At 38.5% G+C, this 17,670-nt stretch overlaps 1 protein-coding gene across 1 annotated transcript in view; it reads right to left on the reverse strand.

Annotated features, from left to right (window-relative positions):
• Nucleotides 1–17,043: 17,043 nt before the first annotated feature.
• POLR3A (polymerase (RNA) III (DNA directed) polypeptide A, 155kDa) overlaps nucleotides 17,044–17,670 on the reverse strand; it is a 34,873-nt gene continuing 34,246 nt past the window's right edge. The window contains exon 30 of the mRNA XM_010076231.1: nucleotides 17,044–17,209. Within this exon, the coding sequence (XP_010074533.1) occupies nucleotides 17,061–17,209 (149 nt within the window). The 3' untranslated portion in view covers nucleotides 17,044–17,060. The remainder of the gene's footprint in view (nucleotides 17,210–17,670) is intronic.

Here is a 17,670-nt window from a genome sequence, read left to right on the forward strand (position 1 = left end):
GATTTGTGTAATGACACAGAAAGAGCATTACGGGTATTTGTGTTATCCCTGTTACATCTAATAGGAAATGAAATTATCTGAAAGCCTCCTGTCCAAACCCTTGTATGCGTTATTTAGTGTCCAGAGAGCTGGACTCAATGAGGTACAATGGAAGCAACTGTTTCCTAAAATTTTCTATTAACAACACCAATTCGGATAATGCAGGTGCTGAACTGAGTTTCAAGTCACATTATGTAGTTGAAATGATGATGATGGTGATTATGATGTCTCGCATATGTGAAAACAGCCTTGGGTTATGTGCATAGTCATGGTAGGTATTCTGCTGCTATTAGTGGAGGCAGATACCAAATAAAGGGACTTAGGGATTTTTCTCGACCTTGAAGTAATTATTTAAAACAATACTTGAAAATATGGCATGATTTTGAAATAAGTTTTTTCACATCTGGTCCATTGTTACTTGCACTCTTGTAGATTAATTTCTTCTAATTTTGCGCCCATGGTTTTCATAGTAACTTCCTTTGCTAGATGAAATACATAGAGATTAGCTTTGTTGACTAACAACTAATGTTGTAGATTCCTGCAAACTGTGTTCTTTCTAGACTAGTTAAATTTACCAGAAGATCTGCCTATTTCTCTCCAATAAGCTGGGCAAAGTTGAGCCAGTAAAGTGATGGTACATTCCAGAAATACTAGTTAACGCTGGTATTCATTAATTGTTGTCTTCAACTCATCGAAACAAAGTTGAAACAGAACAGAGTGAAAAACTACCAGTAAGAAGTGAAACCTGCCTCACGTCACTGGGTGCCGAACTGAAGCAGACACCGCTCTCAGCCAGCACCAAGGCAGTCCTCTTCTGTGCCTGCAACAGAACATAGGGGGCAAGTAATCATGGGACTGAAAGCAAATGCACGAGGAGGCTGAATAAAGATTGCCCAAATTATTCAACTATTTCCTAGTTTTTAAGACTTTCTAATCCCAGCAGTCCTTTGATAATACTGTTTTATTGTGTGTGTGTTTATATAGTTTCCTGTTAAGGAAACAAATCACCAAATTTCATTATGGCATATTATGATAAGAGCCATACTTTAGATCTATGCAGCAGTCCTCTGATACTTGAAAAAAACAGAGAACAATCTTGGTTTTCATCCTCTGCCTGACTTTACACTCGGGGTAGATAACGCGCTCTTTGGCAGAGGTTTCAGTAACACAGGGAGCAGCATCATTCAGGCAGGACAGAACTTGGGTATCTTGAGTCCCACTACAAAGTCTAGAGGGAGGTGTGCCTTGGCAAGCATTTGCTCTGGACTCAATTTATTTCTGACTTTCCCAAATGTGTCTCTTAGTCCTTTGCCTTCTCTTCCAAATAAAACATGTCTGCTCATCCTGTGATGCCTGCCTCGCCTTTTTGCTTGCAGATCCACATCTCCCATTGCCACTGCTCACATAGTGCCAGATAGCAGGTAAATCCCTATTGTAGCAGGTTTATTTCTTTCTGGCAGTTTCTATCTTTTTTGTCATGTCTGAGTCTCTTACACTACATTTTTCTTGCAAATGGCAAGTCTTCTCTGCTCTCAGATAAATTTCTCTTTCATTGGTCCAGCCAGCAGGCAATTGCCTACCTAAGGGAGGGACCTTGGTGTTACCTCAGTTGCTCAACTCAGTATAGACCTTCCCCAGCAAGTGCAGAGAATGTCTTCATATGATTTAGGCATGTGTGTCATCTTTGAAGACTCAAATTATGAAACATATGCAAATTTATTATGCCAAAAGTTTATGAAGTGACCAAAATTCAAATCATGCCAGTACCCCAGAATCTAAAACCCTACTGTCAAAATAAGAAGCAAAGCCAATTTTCAATTAACTCCTTCATCCCCTCCTCCAAAAGAAAAAACAAAAAACAAATCTCTTTGGTTCCCCTGATAAGTTTTCAGAAAAATAAAGTATCTGTGGAATAAATTTTCAGACCTAAATCTAAGCTAACCAAAGACAGATCCCTCAAATGAATTAAGGTCTATGACTTGCACAGACTATGCAAGAATCAACCAAGGGTTTATCAGAGTACCAGAAGAAGGCAGGTTTTTTGTTTGTTTAGACCAAATAAAAGGAAGGATTAAAAAAATGTAATTAAATATGGAGCTCTGACACAGAATGTCATGGGTGCTTGTGTGAAATTGGGTTCAAACCACAACCTGACAAATTAACAGAAAAAGAAGATCAGTAGATTTTTCTAAGCTTTGGAAAAGCTTTCCAAATCTTTTTTTTTTAAGATTTGGAAACTAGGCTACGAAGGATGGAGGATTTGGGCATTAGAAAAAAACATTGACTTTCTGAGAGAGCATTTTAAGCTAGCAATACCTGTGCCCATGAAGTCTGAGAAACATTCAGGGGACAAGACGGGGACACAGAGGCAGAAATTGGGATTTATTTTTATTCAATTTTTATCAATTTTGGAGAAACACCAACGTTGCCATGCAGAAATTAAGTCTTTCAAATACAGATAAAACATGCATGGCTTAAGAAAGTATCAGACCTTGGGAATGATTTTCACATCCAGAAATTGGAATTTGAAAAATCAAGTTGGGTATCTGCTTGGTATATCTGCCTCTGAAAAACCTCGTTCTGTAGATTTAAGATGGGGGCAGCAAAGTACTTTTAAGTTGTTGTCTTGCAGAATTTTCTGTTGTACAGACAGGTTCATCCTCAGCACAAGCATTAGGTTTCAGCGAGCCACAGTCCTGCAGCTGAAATCTGTTTTTGTTCTAAGTCCATATAAGTCTGTGCAGTATATGAGATCCCAGCGAATTCCAAAATATTAACTGCAGTATTAAAAGAAAAGCAAACTTGCAGACCTTTGAAAATATGAAGATCAGAATCAAGAGTGGCAAGAGCAGGATTCAACCTTTAGTACAGGAAGATTTTGTTCCTGTAATTGCCAATGCATGGTTTTCATTATGCAATAATCATCATGCTTGCTTATGCAAACTCAGTACATTTCCTGAAATATTCTGTTGTGTCATACATTCACATAACAAACAAAAAAGAGATTCAAATTCAGGTAATCCAGCACATGGTTCTCACAGTAGAAGTCTGTCCTCCATACAGGTCAGAGAACTTCAGGCTAAAACCAAGAAGACTCTGAACATCATGACAATCAAGCAGGAAAGGGAAAAGGAAAGAGGAGAGCAGAGGAAGGAGGAAGAAGAGAAAAAGAATGTAGAGAAAGAGAAAGAGAAAAGAAAAACCTACCTGCTTTCAAGATAGGTTTCAACAAGACAGTATAAAATGTTGCACCTGCAATGGCCGGGACTACATGCAGCAACTGTTATGTCGTGCAAAATCTTTGTTTCCAGAAGCTTCTAGGTGATGAGATTTATATTCTACATCGGTCATCCACACACTAAGTGACACTATTGTATTATTTTAGCTTGGTATTTTCTGATAAGGCACCCTTTATAAACATCTGGGCTTTAAAAGAGATTCCTTATGCTCACTTTAATAGGACTTTTAATAAGACAAGTCTACCATGCAAAAAATACCTGTCACTCCTTCTCAAATACTTCCTCCTCCTCTGCTCCTACCTGCTTACTGCTGCCTGAGTCTCACCAGCAGCTTTACTGCTGAGGTTTTACTTGTAAATCCCCTCCTCCAGGTCATCATTCTGAACCAGTCAGAAATTCTAATGGCCAAAAGTAGAGGATTTTCTTTAGGATTAGGAGTTTTTCCTATTATTTTTTAAATCATGGGAGACATTGTATTTGCTTTTTGGTTTTGGAGCCCTTAGAATACAGGTCTTCAAGGCTCATTGGCAGCCACGTATGCTAGAAAGGGTTTTGTAATGAAAGCTAAGCTCACGTAATCATATGATTCAAGCAACTAAGGGTTTAGAGAAAAACATTGAGAGATTTACAGTAAATTAATGGAAGCTGACAACACTGTGTGGATCCTGGGAAGGAAGATTATACAATCTCCAAGGCAGGTATATGAAAAATACAAGTTTGGATTAGAGCTATCAAGATACAAAGTAAACACCATAGAGGTTTTGTAATAGGTGTTACACGAAACACTAGCAGCTAAGCAGTTCTCAACAGAAGGTTATTTTTTCAGATTGATGTAACTGATAGACAATTAATTAGCATCCTCAAGATAGGAAGGTGCTGATCTAATGGGCCAGCAGATCAGAATATGTCATTTACCCTAAAAAGGAAAAAAGACCCAAACATAACAGGAGCAGTCCACAAATCCTGTGGTCCTCCGCACTCGTGCTGAAACTGTGGACCCAGGGAGCTGCTGTCAGGCTCTCACAGAAGCACAAGGATCATTTGTCTTCCTAAAAATGTGTAACCATGAACTCCAGGAAATGGTTCAGCTCTTTCTTAAGTGAGCTCCTATGACATATATTATGAACAAAAGCAGACCAGAAGAGGATTACATTGCTGGTTTTTTGTTTTTGTTTTTGTTTTTGTTTTTTTTTCCCCCTGTAGCCTTAAAACCTATCAGTCATTTAATCTTGCACTGCACTAGGCAGCTTTCAGATAGTAATTATTTTGGCCCATTCCCACTCTGGGCAGGGGCTGAACTGGTAATTCAAATTAAAATGGAGAAGATCAGACAGTTATTTCAGTCAGCTTCAATAGAAAGAAAACATCCTGTCTGCTGAAGGTTTTAAATTTCCTGGGGCTGTTGAAAAAGCAAGTTACAAAATTTTTTTTTTTTTTACTTAAGCAACTAAAGATTTGCCTGTTAAGAGAGGATAAAAAGGCCTTCCTCTAGGGCAGAACACCTGGCAGGAAGGGTGTTTGGTTGGGGGGGAGATGGGGAGAAGGGCAGGTAAATTGTCTCCTCCGGGGGATGTGGATACACAGAATCACTTCTGTTTCTCAGACAACTGCTTTCAAAAACAGGCAGCAAGAGAAAACCTGCAATACTACAGAGGCACATTAGTGGTGATCCTACAGGGCTGTAAGAATTTCAGCTTTCATAGGGAAGGCACCATGCAAGCACATCCTAAGTACCCGTCTGTTTAGAACAGAACTGGGGAGCAGTTTAATTTTCTTGGGGCAACTGGGCTGATTTGTGATGTGGTTAACTTCTATAAATGAGCAGATGTTAAACAGCCCCCTTAAAAGCTGTTGCTTAGAGTCTGTTATTGGTTTAGTTTCTAGGTCAGTTTTCAAGTCAAGCCACCAGAGGCTATTTATACAATCATTTGCTTTTACTTCTGTTAGCGCTAATGGGGCCATAAAAGCCAATGGGTGCCCCAAGCATCCCTGGATAACTTCTATAAACAAGCCATGCATAAGCTGGGAATTCATAAGAAGAAAATCCAAACTGCAGTTGAAGGAGGGAGACAAATGTAATAGTAAGGACTCCAGAGTAAGCCTCAGCACAGTTTCACCATCTTCATTGTTTTTCTGTCAGCAATGAGCATTTTCAAACTGGATTTGAATCCAAAGGCTCTTGAAGAAGGAGAGGTATTTTCTTATGTTCCTTTTCATATTTGAAGCCTCAGATCTGCTAAGAATTACAAATACACTTTTAATAGCGAGTAGTTCCCCTGCTGACATGCAAGAGTTTAAGAGTTGCATATATCTCAGTTACAAGGTAAGTTTTTGAGGGTCTCCCAAGTCAATGAAAGGGCCTAGGGATCAATCTAAGACTCTTTGCAGACAACAGTGATCCTCCCATGGATTTTAAAGGGCTTTGGTTCGGCTGTCTTGCTCATTATGTACCAAAATATACACATTTTATTCTACCATTGGAAAATGTAGTATGTTAAAAAAATGCATCCAGAGAGAAAGGGAAGTTGTTTTGATAGAATATAATTTGTGTCCGACATTAGCCCAATGGATATAGAAAGAGCAAAAAAACATCTCATTGTGCTTAGCAGGCAGAGACAGAGCAGAGCCTTAGAAAGACATAGGGGCAGAGTGCTCGCAGAGCCACAAGAAGCACTGCCTGAGACACACAACAATGCACACTTGTACAGACGGCGAGCGAGGGGCAGTGCTTTAATCATGGAACAACTGGACTTGAAGAAAAGAGCTCCTGATGCTAAATAGAAGCCAATAATCCTTGAAAGCTCCAAGGCAGTCCAGATATGTGTAGTCCAAGCTCAAAGAGCTCCCTGACAAAATGGAGGCAGGTACGCATGTAACTGTGGTTTCTCTAGATACCATGCAACACTCTGTCTTTTCACACACACCTGTAGAGCTAGTCCCACAGCTCGTCCATTCTGCAATGCTTAAGATAAGGGGGGAAGATAAGTGGCAAGCCAGTTCCTGGAAAAAACAGTACCCAGCATATCTGCATATGAGAATAGACCAAAACTCAGATTTGGTTGGACTCCAAAAGCTTATCACGCATGGAAGCAGATGAGCAGGTTTGTGGGGAGCATCCAGCTGGAGGGAAACTTCACCCAAGTCCAACAAAAGCTATTTTGCTTCACGATGAACTGTTCCATCATTCTGAATTCATCTGTTTTATGATATGGGAGAAGCATTTCTGGTGTACTTTCATTAATTGTGTACAGTTTTACATGTCTTTGTGAAAACCAGACAAATCTAGATGGTCAGGAGACTGAAAAATATGCTAGTCTTTAAGCAGATCATGTGTCACACCTGTAGCAAAGATGTTAACTACTATTTGACAGTGATACATTGATTTCTGTTTACATAAATATTGCCTAAATTCCATATGCTTCTGATGTGAGAAGAAATTTTTACTTTTAACATTGCAGGATATTCCTTGGGTGGGAGTGAGACAGGGGGGTTTAAAGTTAAAAGGGATCGAAAGAATAACTAATTGAGAATAGCTGTTCGGACAGTATATGATTAACGTTTGCTGTGCTTGCGAAGACAGGATGAGAGGATCAAAGCTGTGATAATGGGGGAGGAACTGCTAACCCAAACGAGAGGAGAGCATACACCACCTGCAAGGCCACAGAGATAGGGAGCCTCTAAACAAGATGGGAACCAGCCTGGTTCTTTGGACTGAGACCAAGAGACCAGGAGGTGAGAAGTTCAACTCCGATGAAGACTCATTTACTTCATCCCGTTGACCACCGGATGACCACCAGGGAGCACTACGCAGGCGCAGAAGGACTCTTTAGCTAATTATAATACGAAGCGGGGCTAGGCGGGGCTGGGTAATTAATATGAATGGATGGATTACGAAACTTAATGCATATGCAACATTTTGGGGAATAAATAGAGGGATAGGTTTTGCGAAAAGGCACGCATGTCTTTGGTGGAGCTATCCCCCATGCGTCTCAGCGCTGAATAAACTACATACCTACTTTACAACTTTCACGAGTTGTGGAGTCTTTCCGCTTCAGGAGAGGAAAACTATTTTAGTAGGAGTTAAACACAAAACTGGGATTATAGTGAGAATAAAGTCGAAGAGAAACCTTTGTACAACTTGCTATAGTCAATTTACTTAGGCAAAGCAGGCTGTGAAGACTGAGGAGTGTTTAACATTACATGAATACTGGACTTAACTAAAATCAGTTCTGAAAACAGTAACTAATATGAAATTAAATAACTCCTGAGTAACACTCTAATTCAGAAAGCAAAAGGAATACAGTCTCTGTACCAGTCTACATGCTTTGGCAGCGATGGGAAAGTCATCAGAGACTTCCAGAATGAAATAATGTCTCAGCTTGGCACAGAGGCAGCTGCATTACCAGTTTCCACAAGGTTTGGTCATCCAGTTTAAACTGAGCTACAAATCTTCAACACATCTTTATTTTTCCCCACATAACACAACTGTAAAAATGAAAAATTCAGCAGTCCAAGATTACTAGAAAATTTCTTTGAAAAATGCCATAATAGTAATTTAGAACTTAAATTATTATAAATGCTGAGATTTGTCAGAATTGAAGAACAAACAAATAAAGCCTCCCAAACCAAACCAAAGGCCCAACCTCGATACTAAACAGAAAAGAACATATACAGCATGGCCCAGAATAAGCAGAAACATCTGAGACAGAGTCCTGAGCAGCATGAAAGCCTTAAAAAGGATTTAGGTTGAAATTATTCTTCCTGGATCAAGCTTGCAGCAATGATGTTTAGAGAAGTGTTGTGCAACTGTTGGAAATGTGTTTGAAATGTTTGTAGGGAGTTTGACAGATAGAAATATTTAATATAATGCATATATCAAAGCTCATCCAGTTCTGCCGAGTTGAGTTCTCTAACTGGTTTCCAGGGAACTTGGATTAAGCCCCAATTTGGTAATAAAAATACTGTGCAGAAGAATAACTGAAATAAAAAAAATCTCCAAGTCTGCTAGGGATATTCCATGAAGGATAAATAGACTTCATCAGCAAGGCAAGCCAAATATAATCCTTTTTTACCATAGGCTATTTGTACTATTAGGATTTTTTTCCCTTAACTCATCTTCAGAGCCGCCACCCTCCCCTTCCAAGAATATTAATGGCTGCAAAGAGTATCATGGCTTTGCCTCTCAAAACAGTGTCTGTCTTGCAGCTGACTTCAAGAAAAGCAACTTCTAGCCTTTTTCTGCTGTCTTTGGACGATGAAAGAGTAAAAAGAACTGCACACAGCAGATGCTAATTGCATTGTTTAATCCACACATCCTGGCAATAAAAACCTCGGAAGACAAGTACCTGCCCTTTACTAAACCTTCTCTATAGCGTGTAAGTTTTCACAAGCACAGTCCCTTACTCACCTTGATGATTCTGTCATCTCCTCTCACAACCATGTTACTAATAATAATCACTTTATAGTCTTTAATAGACTGAATATAAACTACAGAGAGCCTAAAGATTTCCCCAGTTCACACAAGTGCGCAGCAGCATCCGTTGACTAGAATCCTACGTGTGCCAACCACCTACCAAGCCGTCGTGCTGATCATACTTTCTTGCTTTCATTCTGAACAGAATACACACAAACACAAGTAAGGGAAACAACATTCATGTCAGGTAAGTGGGAAGAACCAGAAACAGGCTAAAGAGAAGAGAAAATGGAAAATTAAACAGCTGAGTAAGTTTACAGTGCTGACAGAGCCCCATGAAGCAGGGATGCCTTTCATTTCAGTTTAGAGCACTAATACATTCCCTTATATAATAAGGTCATTTTTTTCAGAAGTTATTTGACCATAGTTGTAATTTTGATGGCAGTAAATTTTCACATCCAGATGTGCTGAGGAGGTGTTTTTTCCTTGAGTGGTTTAATTATCCTTCAGGCAAAGGCTCACAGTAACCTTGCATGGCTGAGCTGAAGCCAGCCAGTGGCACAGTATGGTCGACAGAGCAGTGCTGCGGGGAAGCGGTGTCACCAGCAGTGACAATCACTACGGGCCCAGAAGGGAAGAATCTGTGTGAGAAACAAGGACAAGGAGAAAGAAATAAATGTAAAGGGGAACTGGAAAATGCACAGCAGTGGCCTAAGTCAGAAGAACTAAATATCTTTGTAGAAACGGAATTTTAAAGAAAGCCTCTGATGTAACTGGAAAATATTTCTATGAGCTGAAAATCTGGAAGAATGGCATATGGGAAAGGGAATGAGTGTGTCTTGTGAGCTTCTCGAGGTACCTACACATACAGCAAACATTTTAGCATCATTGCACTGGAAGAGTGTAGGGGTCAGAGTAGCATAAGGAACAAGGTATGTGCTTCCTTCCAGCATGTATTTGAAAGAGGTCCCCTACCCACTGCGCCCTTCAGCAAAGAGTCACTGTATTGCTGTGGGTGCTTCAAGTCTGCACCATGACATGGCCAAGGCCGTCCTCAGCACTCCAAAGTCAATTAGCAGTTTACAGCAGAGATGCTGTGAATTGGCCTGAGTCAAAGAATCCCTCATCTGTGTCTGTATTGCTCAGGCCAAAGGGCTTCATTCTGTAGAAAAGAGGACTCATAAGAGTCAACACCTATATGAAGTAACAGAAGAGAAAATAATATCATGGGATTACAAACAGGGATGAATCACACCACACTGCTAACCGATTCTTCTCAGAAACTAACAAAATCCCGAATAATAAATCAAGTAAAATAATTTTTAAATCTCACACCTAAGTTCTGGCATTTTCTGGGACTCCTAAAGCTTACTGGCACAGTCTCACTATTGCTTTTGCATTTCTTGTAAATTAATTTTCTTTTGCTTTAAAAATCTCCACAATTTAACATTTAAAAGAGGTGTATGCAGATAGAATTACCATACATATTGAAAGATTTGACAATGAACACCCACCTTCACAAAAAGGAGAATAAAATGCCTTAATGTGGTTAATAATCCAGATACCTGCAGCTTTCATAATAGCTTCATTTCTGGTCAACCATGTCTCCAACTGACAAAACACAGCCACCATGGAGGAGAAAGGAACTTGGTATGAAATCCCATGGGGTACCCCAGCTTTCTGTGGACCATGAAAGGCAGAATCACAGAGACGCCTGCATGTCCTCTTTTATTCATGGACTAAAACTCCTCAGCACTATCCAGCTTTGAAATCAACATGTGATGGCAGGCATTAATTACAAATAGTAGTCTTTTTTTAACAACAACAAAAAATATCTACATAGAATAGCTTTCCTTTTCAAACTTCAGTGAATTATCCATCTGATCTTCATAGATGTTGTAGACTCTCTTCTAGTGCGAGACACAACACTATGAATTTAATTGATGTAATTTCTGTATCTTGGCCCAGCAGTGGGACTTACATGGTATTAAAAACTCCTCAAATACAGATTTTCCAGGAATGCTTCTAACTGAAGGTGTCAACACTGAGAGACAGATTCCTACTTGCCCCACCATTATAGATGTGATCTTCCCCATGGACTGTACCAGAACCCCACATGCACAGAGGTTTTTGCAGTTAACTGTAGCATATCATTGTAGTTAAGAAGCTGCAATTGTGTACTGTTGGTTGAAAGAATATTATAACCAAACAGATATAATAACTGAAGGAAATAATTCAGAGTTATTACTCATTATTAATAGTCATGTAATGAATGAATGATGATTTTCCTATCAGTTGTCACAGCCACTGACAGTAATCTCCAGTACAAATGACAAAATCTTAGTTCTCAGGAATACACGTCCTTTTCCCAGCCATTTCCATCACTTCACTGGGACTCCTTGTAGAGATTATGGATACTGTGCATCACTTTACCTAGCTGGCACTTTTCTGTTTCCCTTCCCAAACAGCTATGAACTTCTGTTCTATTCTGCTTCCATATCCCCTCACTTATCTTTGCATTCCCTGTCTTTTCAGCTTTCCTCCCCCTACCCTCAACACCTTCAGAAACCACCATATTCCTGTACAATGTCAGTCACACCTACCATCATTACTTCCAAAAGGAACATGCAATTATTCCTGATCTTGCAGGCTTGGACTCACAGGACAGACTCTTTGTGTTAAGGAACACTTTTTCCCATCTGATGCACACAGTGGCTTTACATATTACTAGAAGAAACTCTGGTGGTAAAGACAGCGCTGTGTTCAAAGAAGCTCATGGCCAACAGAACCCCTACACACAGCCAGACAACACAAAGTTTTCACTCAAAGGACCACTGTGAATTAAGTCACACCTGATAGGAACTAATAAAGCTACAGGCATCGTGGTAGGTAGCTTCCAGACATTGAAGTGGAAGTCATCTTTCATAAATCTTACTGTTTTCAACTGCCTGTACACGGAGAAGACCACTTGTTCCATATTATTTTCAGTGCTAAATATTGTTCTCTTGCATCTCTCAGCATCACCTTCAAGTGTTTTTCATACAGCCTTGCTTTGGGGTTCTGCAGCAGATGAAGAATACGAAATGCTACTGAGCAAGCCACCAGAACTTCATGCTTCAGAGCTCTTGGAGCTATATTTAAGTACTCACTATAGAGAATGAATGCAGATTATACCAATCACTGCTGCATGGAAAAAGCTGCAACAAAAGACACATCCCCTTTCACAGCGCAGATACAGTGTTCTTCCAGTGTTCTACAGGAGCAACTTGCTGGGTTCCTTTGGGAATGACTGCAGCCTTCGACTTAAGTGCTACTTCTTTTTGTTTGGTTGTTTTTTTAAGGCAGATGGGGCAAAAGATAAGCAAGTCCTTACTAGTTACCAAAAAAAAGCATGTCTTGACTCTGTTTTCTCCTTCTCAGGAAAATGTATTCCCTTAATCTTCTTCCTCATGTATAAGATTTTAAAAGGAACCCTTCCTTCTCATACTTGTTTTTCAGCTCTGATAGTGCAAAACCCATTTTTAATAGAAAAATAAAGAATTGCTACCCAAACACCTCTTTTACCAAAACAAAATGCTGCTCTCTAGTGGAAAATTATATTATCTAATTTCATTAGAAGGAATGTTTTAAAATTTTCAGTTTATCAGCTACAGGAAACTTTAATTCATTTTCACAAGCACTGACATGCAACAGTAGTAGGGCTGGTTTTATTTCAGTATTTCAGATTGTCCTGTGAGATTTTGGTATTTATTCCTCAAGATAAATTTGCTATGCATTGTTATCAATATTGTAACTACATCCAAATAACCTGCCAAGTATTTGTGCAGTAAAATACTAAAACATTTTCTAGTTTGATCCCTCCTAGTTTTTCTGTTCTTAGACAACACAGGCCAATTTTTCTTATTTTCTTATGTTTTTTTCCACATACTTAATTACTGACAGACTTTTCTAAGTCTGAATACATAGCTTTAGCTAAACATTTTGAAGATACAACATCCTGTTTGCTGTGGGTTTCTAAAGACATTCTTGTCTGTCAGTAGTGATACAAAACTGAGGAATTACCTCTTGCAGTGGTTCCTTCAGCTTATACTGAAACAGTGACAAGTGATCAGACATCAAGGAGCATTTGTCCTGAAGGAACCAAATTTCATCCTACTTGTAGTTAATTTATAAAATACGGCATTCATTTGCCTTTTTTTTTTTTTAACATAGAAAAAGCAAAAAAAAAAAGGAATAGTCTTCCATGCTGAATTTCTTCAAGTTATGGAACAAAGCAGCACAGTTGAGATTTATTCCCAATTTCCCATATTCTTTTCCATATTCACAATAGGAAACCTATTAGCATGTGCCTCCATTTTCTTATCTCTCTGAAGATGAGACGGGTAAAGTAGTTTACTGATAAACATATTAAGGAAGTACTTCATAACTTTTTTAAAAATAAAGTACCTTTTAAAAAAATTGCTCTCTGCTTATTGGTTTCCTAATTAATTTGAACTACTTGCCTCCATACTTCTTCCACCTTAAGTACTTTTCCCATCAAATGCAAGTACTACTGGGAGGGAACAGTAATTTGGCAAAGGCTATAGGTTAAGAAGTCACAGATTGTTAATTACTGTAAACCTCATCTGTAAAAATTATAATCCTAGTCTTCTGTCAAAATTATGTAGGCTATATACATTCTAGAATGATATTATACAGGCTTGCAAGAGCACTCCAGTTTAACTTCAACCACGAGCACCTGAGGCTGCACAGCCAACCTCGAGAGCCCTGCCCGCAGACACAAGCTTGTCTTTCCTGGATGCTCTTAACTGTCTCTTGCCATACAGCTGTCACAGAAATGTATTTCACAGCAAACACCTAACCCTCCTCCAACAGTCTCAGGGAGCAGAGCTTGACTTAGCTTCTCCATTTGATTTCTTCATTGTCCTCTCCCCCTTCGCTCACACTTCTGCTCAGGCTCTGCTGCTCTGCTGCTCTGTTCCCATGGCTGTGAAGATGCTGCCCTCACGGCCGAGCTCAGCTGACCCTGTGGGTCTTCAGCAGTTCACTGTGCACTTCAGCAGTTACTGCAGCCTTCTACCTCCTGCGAGGCCTCCAGGCTTTTCCGAGTTGTCATCAGACCAGAAGGTCATTTTCAGTGTTCCAATCAGAGGGACCAAAGGTGGTTTTTATTAATTTGTTTTTAGGGCAGAGAGACACATACAGAAGCTCCCCCCCTCTCCAAGTATCTACTGAAGTATTTTTAGAAGTAAATATTCAAGTGGAGATGGAAGGGTTTTTTTGACCCACTACACATAAAATCCAGAACTACTAATCTTGAAAGAGTAGCAATGAGCAATGTATCTGCTTTGCCATTTACTTGAGATCAAGAGAGAAAACTGTTTTCACGTTTCATTTGCAAGTCACACAGTAAAGTAGTATTTTCAGCAGACTTCACTGAGAAAAAAAAAAACAATCCATGATCACTTTAGAAATGACTTACTAAGGAGTTTCTAAGCCTGACAATTAGGGAAATGTTTACATTTGTTTTAAAACAGATGAAAAGTATGGAGAAAATTAAAAAAGAAGATATGGCTATTCATAATTAACTTAATGAATTTTGGTAGCCAGTTCTTGCTTTCTTAAAAATATGCCATCAGCAATACTGAAAAGAATTCAGGTTCTCATCTCTAGCCGCCCTTGCTGCCTGCCTCCTGCACCATTGGCTCTGCAGTTCATACTTGAGATTCTTCAGCAACCCTGCTATTCTCAAGTTCAATGCCCACGTTCTGCAGGAGCTGGAGGACATTTAAAATTTTAAGGGCATCTGGTGATCCTATTTGAATGATAGTACCTAACTATTCCCATAAACTAACAGGTAGAGATTTTAGCCTTAACTTCACAAGTGTTTTTAATGTAACAAGTACACAAACAACACTGAGACATGATGAATGGATCAGTGACGCTTTTCCACGCAAAGACGTTGGCAGTCTGGGATGTTCTGTTCTAGGGCTTCTACTGTTATCTAGTAATTCTTCAGAAATGAAATTACTTCTTGAAAATTTACATTTAACTTAGTATTTAATTTGAGTCAGGACATCCATTATAAAATAGAGGATAGTGTCCAAAATAGTATTATTTTTTTAAAAAAATGAAACCTGCACTAAAGATAAAATTAATAAAAACGTATATTTTAAGAAATATCCCAAAATTCCATTTCCTTGACCATTAAAACTGACCCTTAAAAAAGCTGCTTCTGAGTGAAATCCAACAGCTAATTCATTTACTGACTGTACAGAAAGCCCAAGCAATAATTACTAATTTAGAGTGCTCTTGCAAACAAGCTGGTTTTGGCTGAAACACTATTGAAGCATATTGCCTGCTTGAAGGGCAAAATGTGTTTATATTTAAGCAATATAGGTCTTATGTTACATATTAATTTAGATTGTAAATACATTTACGCTCAATAATTCTCAACTGTCTTAATAACTAAGCAAAGGAGGGAGATGGAGGTTAGGTCATCAATAAATTAATTATGCACAAATAAAATGCATCAATAAACAAACAAAAAATTTACATTTTCTTTATCTCTGCCTGGTTTTATTGTCATATTACAGACAATGATAACAGATGTAATTTACTGAATACTTTCAACACATGCAAGAGAGTAAAGCCACCATTTAAATAGCTGAATTTCACTATATTTACAAAAAAAAAAAAAAAAGATGGTTACTCATTCAAAGACAAACTCCACCCATTATACCTTCAGAAGAATCTTTATTTACAAAAATATCATGCACTTTCAGTACAATTTCACATGATAAAAGGAAGTACTTATCCACAGGAAAGGTTTATTGGCTTTCTCTCCACTTGGCCCCTACACGTCTCATACTTACATCTTTAAAAAGAAATAGAGCTACACTTCTATACAGACAAATCAATAAGTGGCAATCTCACTGAGATCACAAATAAAATTTTCATTTATTCTGAAATTTCTATTGTTACAAGGGAGATAGCAAAATATATATGGCTTTTAGAGTAGATACTAAATTCATTACATTCTCAATCTTTATCCTGCCAAAATCTAGGCAGAAGTATATCTTAGTATCACATTGAAAAGACAAAATAATGCTGAATTTCATACCAGGTCTTCTCTGCATGGAGGATGATTTGAAATATGAACACAGTGGCACCTTAAAACAACAGATTTACATCGTCTGAATGAAGCCTTAACACTTTTGGTTGCTACAGGAAGACAAACTGCAGCACAAACCCCTTCATTTTCAAATGCTAGATCCTTCAGCAGCCTGCTGGTACTTCATGTGTGCACAAGCTCAGCTTCTCTCTCTTTTCTCTCCAACCTGGAGCCATGTTATAAGCACACTGTATATCCAAACACTGCTGCCGAGAAAACACTGAGATACTTTCCCTCCATAGCACCAGAGTAGATTTAAACATACTACAGTGAAATGTTTTAAAATCTATATTAATTCTGAACACTGCTCTAGTGGGCTAAAGATTAGAATACTTTCAAATTATTTCATAGCAATGCATGAAAACAGCCTCCCTTTCTATTTCTACTTTATATATTAAAATAAAACTAGGTTATTCAGATGATCCTGCTCAATTATGAAGCTTTTCAAAACTAAGACTGCTGTAAATTATGGATTCCAGCAGTTTAACAGCTACTATAATACGAAAAGCTATTTATAATTTGTAATGTTCTTGTAACAGTCTTCTCAGAATTTAGTAGCAGCTTTACAATCTACGGGTTCTTTCAGGTATGTCCCAAAGCACAATCCTAGCGAGGAAAACCATTTATTGCATAATAACTAGGGATAAAAGAAAAACAATTTAAAAAACATAAGCAAAGAGCAAATATTTCAAACACTTTCAACAGCACTCCTCAAGTTTAACTCAGTATGAATTAATCAGAGATTCAGTTCTAGCTTTCTGGAGTCTGTGTTCTTAACAGCTATAGACTGACCTCTGCAGCTCCCACTGAAAGGCCATTTCCAAATTCACTCTGTGCAAGCTCACAGAACTCTTGCACTTCTATTTTTTTTTAATCAAATCTGAATACACATACCTAAATATTGAGTTAATAACAACTTCCACCCGTTAACATTAAAACAAAGATCTAATCCTAGCGCATGAAAAAGAAAATTTTATCAGGTGAAATCCACTTTAAGTTTACTTCCACTCTGTGGTACAGAGAAGCCTTTCCTTTCAGGTTCTGTATTAACAACAGGTGGTAAACAACTGGGCAATGCTTTGCTAGTACTTAAAAATTCAGTTACTGAAGACACAGAACTCATAATACACATTTAATTTAAATAATGTTTTTCTTGCAATTTCTTGTTTTGCTAATAGTGTTTCATGTCCAAGTGTTATGTTACAATGGGAATATGAAACTCATTATTATCAAATATCAGAGGCCTCCTAGGAGGGGTTGATTCTCTGTCTGCTTTGTGCAACAGTTTAAAAAGTCCTGTTCCAATATTCATCGGGATTCCCATGATGATGCACTCAGAAACACCTAGAAAAAAAAAACAAACAAACAAACACTGGACATCTGAAGAGTAAGGATTTACATAGCTACTTTAATTTGCGATTCTGTATGCATTGCCCATCAAATCTCCTTGAATCTCACATGTAAAGACCAAGGTCTCTTATGGTTTTACACACATCACCCCACCCCCCTGGGGACAGGCGAGAGAATTAGAGGGGTAAAGGGAAAAGAGACTCATGGGTTGAGATAAGAATTTAATAACTAAAGTGCAAGAAAACTGAAAACAACAACAATAACTAATACCAATATATACAAATATACAAGTGAATTATACACAGTGCAGGTGCTCACCACCCAGTGAGCAAGGCTCAGCCCATTCCTGGCTAACAATCATGGAGCAGGGAGAGTCCTGAAACCACAATCGCAGAAAAGGAGGTAAGAGGCCAAGCATCTGAGACAGAGAGCTGACCAAGAGAGCAAGACAACCC

The sequence above is a fragment of the Pterocles gutturalis genome, unplaced genomic scaffold (genome assembly GCF_000699245.1).
Source record: "Pterocles gutturalis isolate BGI_N339 unplaced genomic scaffold, ASM69924v1 scaffold19498, whole genome shotgun sequence".
Taxonomy (NCBI): Eukaryota; Metazoa; Chordata; class Aves; order Pterocliformes; family Pteroclidae; genus Pterocles; species Pterocles gutturalis.